The sequence below is a fragment of the Pygoscelis adeliae genome, unplaced genomic scaffold, assembly GCF_000699105.1.
Source record: "Pygoscelis adeliae isolate BGI_AS28 unplaced genomic scaffold, ASM69910v1 Scaffold399, whole genome shotgun sequence".
NCBI lineage: Eukaryota > Metazoa > Chordata > Aves > Sphenisciformes > Spheniscidae > Pygoscelis > Pygoscelis adeliae.
In genome coordinates, this window is record NW_008825609.1 from 957,759 (window position 1) to 963,447 (window position 5,689).

Genomic DNA, 5,689 nt, shown 5'->3' on the forward strand with positions numbered 1-5,689 from the left:
CCGGGGCAGGCCAGTGGCTTCTCTGGGCAGTACAGCGAGTGGAGCACGGAGGTGTCGTGGGAGACCCCTGAAGGTAGCGTGGGACGGAGCGGGACCATGCAGGGGTGGAAGCGCTGGCTGCGAAGCCGGACCTTTCCTGTCACTTAGCTTGCTCTCGTCTTCTCCGAAGGTGCCCTTCAGCCCAGGAACCTTCGCTGCCTCTTCAATGGTGCAGATCGTCTGACATGCAGCTGGGAAGTGAAGAAAGCGATCATCACCTCTGTCATCTTTGGCTTGTTCTTCAGGGCCAGTCAGGCATCGGCGTACGTGCTCTGCCCATGGCAGTGTGCCTGTGCCTCTCCCATGGAGTTTCTGCTCTGACCCATTCCCCCTGGCCTCAGCTCAACCTCTTTTTCTCCCCTCAGAGAAGAGGAGTGCTCTCCCGTGCACGAGAAGGCTTTGACCCACATCCCCTATGTGGTCCAGAGCTGTGAGATCCCTGTTAGCAACTCCAGCAGTCAGAGCCAGTACCACGTGTCTGTCCGAGCCAAGATGGAGGAGAAAGTGATTGAAGCCTACAAGAACAGTGAGTTGCTGTGTTGTTTCTTGCTTCTCCTGGTTGTTTCTTGGAGAGATGCCTGTCTGGGCAAGTGGGGCTGAGGACAGCGGTGGTGAGGAAAAGCATGTGGGAAGAGAAAGAGTCCGGGACTGATGAAGAAAGGAACTGGATGTGGTGTCAGGTCAGAGGTCTGGGAGAGGTGGCTTGTGGGTGTGGAGTTCCTCAGTGGCACTCGTTACTCTGAGGAGGGTGGCAGCGGTGGAAACTGCTGTGCAGAAATTTGGGTTGTGACCCAGAGCTCCTCAGTGAGCGACTGTCACCCTGCTGACTTCTCCGTGATTGACCTTCATGGGTGTCCCAGGTGACAGGGAGCTGTGGTGAGAGGTGTTTGTGGGGAGTGTGTCACTATGTGATGTCTCAAGAAGCCACTGGAGCTCTTGTGGGTTTGCGCAGTGGCCCCCGGAGCACTGGATGAGGTAGGACTCCTCTGCTGAGTGAGGTGTGCCAGGTGGATCATCTCTGCCTGCATGTATCTGGAGGTACTGGTGCTGCTTTTCACAGGCTAAAGCTGGGAGAGCTCCTGCAGTGGCTGAAAATATCAGGTAGTAGCTCCAAGAGAGCTGAAAGCCTCTGGAAATGTGGTGGACCGGTTCAAATGTTGCTTTACGGCTTTTCTGTACACAGGGAGTGCTGTCAATATTAACGGATATGGATTTTCTGTTATTTAATGGTCTACTGGTTTATTGTATTTGACTAGAAAATGAAGATGCGGGGAATTAAGAAGTGTTAAAAAGCTGAGACTTCTTAACGTTGCATAAACCGACATTGTTTTCAGTCTCTGGAAACTACTCACAGTGGTGAAAGGGAGTGCTGGACCAGTATGTTGATTAGTACTCTGAGACATTCCGTGTGTTCCAGTTAAGGTGCTGCCGCCTGCAAACGTGTCAGTAACAGTGACAGAGAGCCAAGAGTACGAACTGAGGTGGATAAAACACACTTTTCAGTATGGCTTCATAAAACAGAGATACCAAGTCGAGTACTGGAAAAACAACCAATACGAAAAGGTACGCCTCAGAAAGTGCAGGAGTCCTGGATTTCTCTTTGCTGGGCAAATGGGAAGGACGGTTCCTCTCACCTTCATCACTTGTGCTTCTTTCTTCTCCCTAGACTCTCCAGAAGTTAAATATCAGCAATGACGAACCTCCGTTCATCTTCACCCTGAAGATGTTGGCATCATCTACAGAATATACGGGGAAAATGCGTGCAAGGGTGAATACGCCTCTGGATTATGAGGGGCCTTGGAGTGAGTGGAGTGAGGAGTTCAGCTGGAAGACTGAGAATGGTACTTTTCATGCAGGCTAGTTCTGTAAGATTTTGTGGACTCTTAAGGGCTGAAATGCCGCTATAGAAAAATACATTCTCTCAGCTGGGGTTGAAATTCGGTCCAGCCATGGGCTAGCTGGGGTTGCTTAACAAGGTAGGTAGCTGTCCTGTCTGCATCCCTGCAGCACAGCAGCAATACTAATGAAGGAGGTGAGCAGCAAGGACTTGTTAAGCTTCTTCCTACTTCCCTTCACAAGGGGAGTACAACCAACCGTAAAGGTTTCCACATGGAGAATCAAGCAGAGATCCTGCCCGAAAGATCATCCTTGTTTCCTGATTCCAGTAGTCCATTCTGCCATCGGGGACTGAAGAGCCCGAGATTGCAAGAAGACAGAATATAAGCCATCAGTCTTCTATATTTGCAGAGTGCCTATAGGGTTGCGTAAAACACATAGTAGAGTCTACTGGAGATAGGAACCTTTACACGTTTTTGCTGTTCCTGGACTTAGAGGCAGAAAGTCTGCTATCATACGGTCTTGTGCCCAAAGTAATATGATCTTATATGATTTGTCCTGAGGAAGCTTGTAGTGGTAAGACAGTAGGCAAATTTTGATGGGTGTACTCAGGAAGAAATAGGTATGTAGCTGATGATCAGTTATGGCCATTAGCAGAGGAAGCTCTTTCTTAGAAAACCTCTGAGACCCCATCTCTTCAGGACGGTGCAGAGTAAGGCAGACCTAAGATGCCTGAAGGCATGCCTGTTGTTCATGGTGGAGTAGGCTACCTAACCATCTTTTTATTAGCATAAAGTGTTTACTCTGATGGCAGTAAAAAGTAAAAAAGAATCGGTAAAGGAAACGAGGAACTCCTTTGGTCAGTAAGCTGTTCAGGCCACGTTTGGTCTCTCCGGCTTTGGAGGGTATCCCAACAGTTTGAAGGCCGCTTGATCCCATCCCGTGACATGCCACCTACATTTCCCTGATCTGCTTGCATGAAGAGCGACCAGAGTGAAAAACCTGTTACGGGAAGCAGCCGCTCCGCAGGTGGATACCTATTTCTCTTTTCTCTGTTTCAGTTCTGCCACCAGTGGTTCTCCCAGTGATGCTCCCAGTTCTCATCATCGCTTTGCTAATAGTTGCTTATTGCAGCTATAAGTATTTCCTCAGGTAGGCTTGCGTTGTGACTAGGAGATTTAGCAGCGTGTTGGCCGCGTGGGTGGCCTAGAGACTGAGGCATTGCTTGTCCCCCATGGGAGAGAGGTCCATGTGGAGATGAGCCTTGGTGTGCAATGGGCAGCCTTGTGCATGTCTGTGCAAGGGTGAGAGTTGTGTGGCGACATTCCAGGGCCTTGGTGGCGCCTCGCTGTGCAGAGCAGCACGGTGTACGGGGTACAGCCTTTTCTGGTTGCAGCCACATTGAGAAGCAAATCTTGAAAACTCTGTGTTGCTGTTGCAGGAAGAAGCAAATGTGGGAGGAAAAGATTCCGAACCCCAGCAAGAGTCTCCTGATCCAGAGCTACCTGGGGGTAAGAGGGAACTGTAGCTTAAATTTTGCTCTTTTAAAATCCAAGGTAGCAACTCTGCTGTCTTTTTTTCTCATTTCTCTGAAAATTTTAAACTCAATCATTTCGTGATCTCTGTGGCCAAGACAGCCACCTACCATCACACCTCCCACAAGTCCTCCTCTAGTCACAAATAACAAGTCTAGGAGGGCATCTTTCCTAGTTGGCTCACTGAGTACTTGTAGTTAGGTCAGTGGTAAGGCAATATGGGTTTGAAGTAACTGTCTGCTGGAGAACATAATACACCTTCTAGTCATATTAGCAAAGTTGTATCCCTATTGCCAGATGCTGTAGGCTCTCCTATTTGTTTTCTTTGTCCATTAGGAATGTCTAGTTCTTGATTCTACTGCCAGTGAGACACTGCTCTTTTGTCATGTCTGCTTTTTCATTTTCAGAAAGTACATTTAGGAAACTGGCCAACAAGCAGCCAGCTGGACTTCAACAACTACAACCTTTCAGAGAAGATGGAGCAGGCTAGCTTCCTTCAAGTTGTGGACAGGTGAGTGAAGAGCACATTATAGTGACACTGCGGACAGGAGTCTCAAAGAGGTCCCTAAGTCATGGCAGACTATAATCAAATGTTCTGTCATTAAAAAGCCTATACCAGTGGCTTTTGAGGAAGGAATACAATTTTTTGCAATCTGGGTTAGCCTGCTTCTCCAAGAAAGATTTTTTCTAACCCTATGTGTAGCTATAAGTATTTTCAACTAAGCTTGTTTCATATTTAATGTTTACCACAATAATATCCCTCATGAGCAACTTTTAACTTTCTCGCATTCAGGCAGATGAAGACTTTGGCAGAGTCTCCTGAATGGCAGGCTAAAAAGACAGATGTTTCCCCTTTCGCACTGGACCTACAGAACTCATACCATGCTTTAAATGAGCCAGAGCATGCCCCAGTTGTCTGCTCAAGTCAGATTGCTGGTCATTCCTTTCATGTTTCAAGGAGAAACAGTGCTGATGCAAGTATTGCTTCCGAGAGAGCAATCCCTTGCTTTGCTTTCAATGGTCCATATTTGTACAGCCCAATGGTGTCCTCCCAGCCTGATATGCATCGGACCCTGGCAGTGGACCCAGTGGGAGTCTGTGAGAAATCAGTTTCCCTTCAGTGTGTGACCCTCCCGAAGGAAGACTGTCCCCAGGCTCCACAGAGGCAAGGACAGCCAGGAGCAGGTCCTCCACAGCCCTTCCTGCTCCCAGAGCAGAAGGATATGATGCAGCACCTTGACAATGAGAAAGGAGTCTCACCGGCCCCACCAGCCTGTGGGAAAGGCACGAATGTGGGAACAGAAGAGCAGAAATCTCCAAAGGCTCTTAGCTGTATCACGTCTCCTCAGCAGTGCTCCTTGGAGTACATCACCACAGAGAGCCTGTTACTGCCATCAGCTGTCGACTGCCCCCATCCGCCACTTGTCACTGCCGCGGAGTTGCCTTGTGACTCACAGGACCCCCAGCCCCCCAGTGACCACTCTTGCCGTGAGTTTTCTCCTGGGAAAACTGGTGTCACGGTCTCAGTTTCACATCAAGCACCAACCTCGTCTCCTGAATTGCACCTGGATACATTTGGAGACTATATTACTGTCCCTTTAGGTCTCCATGGACATTCAGAACCCACAAAGATTTCTTTGCCTGTCTTACAGAAGGGAAACGATCTTCCTAGAAAGCAGCCTTTGTCAGAGGGTAACTTGGTGGTGTTAAACCCTGACAGCAGTGAGCCAGTTTTCCTTTGCCAGGTTGGTGACTATTGCTTCCACAGCCTAAAATCCAGTATGAAGACGGATGTTAGTCAGGAAGACCACCAAGTCAAGAAACCTTCTGAAGGCAAGACAACACCTGGGAAGCCTGTATCTGATGACGAATCCATCACTGGCAAGGAAAAGGATGTATCAAAAATGCAGGCTATTCAGCTTTTCAAAAACCTGAAATCAGATGATTACTTTTCCTGGCAGCAACCTTTGAGGATCACAGAAATCTGTTAAATGGGCAAATATTAATGAATACCAAAGCTACAGGTAACTGAAAGAGATTGCAACTATCTGATGAAAATGAACCCTCAAACCTAGGAACAAATAAATGCCAGTTCCCTTTTCCAGCTTCTGGTCCAACATGTTGAAAGACTTGAAGTAGCTCAATATCCTTCTCAATGGCCTTCACAGGTTTGGCATGAAAGACAATCCAAATATGTCCCTTTGATGCTTTTCAAAATTTTTGGCTTATCCACAATGAACAGTTTAGCCTCCTCATGATCCTGCGACAGATCACAGTCA

At 48.0% G+C, this 5,689-nt stretch overlaps 1 protein-coding gene across 1 annotated transcript in view; it reads left to right on the forward strand.

Annotated features, from left to right (window-relative positions):
* Nucleotides 1–5,401, forward strand: part of LOC103924143 (cytokine receptor common subunit beta-like) — a 10,734-nt gene extending 5,333 nt beyond the window's left edge. Inside the window, 9 exon segments of the mRNA XM_009332620.1 lie at nt 1–73; nt 170–302; nt 405–565; nt 1,457–1,602; nt 1,706–1,880; nt 2,937–3,027; nt 3,317–3,386; nt 3,818–3,921; nt 4,204–5,401. The exon segment at nt 1–73 is cut by the window's left edge and continues 10 nt beyond it. Coding sequence (XP_009330895.1) covers nt 1–73; nt 170–302; nt 405–565; nt 1,457–1,602; nt 1,706–1,880; nt 2,937–3,027; nt 3,317–3,386; nt 3,818–3,921; nt 4,204–5,401 — 2,151 coding nt within the window.
* Nucleotides 5,402–5,689: the final 288 nt, after the last annotated feature.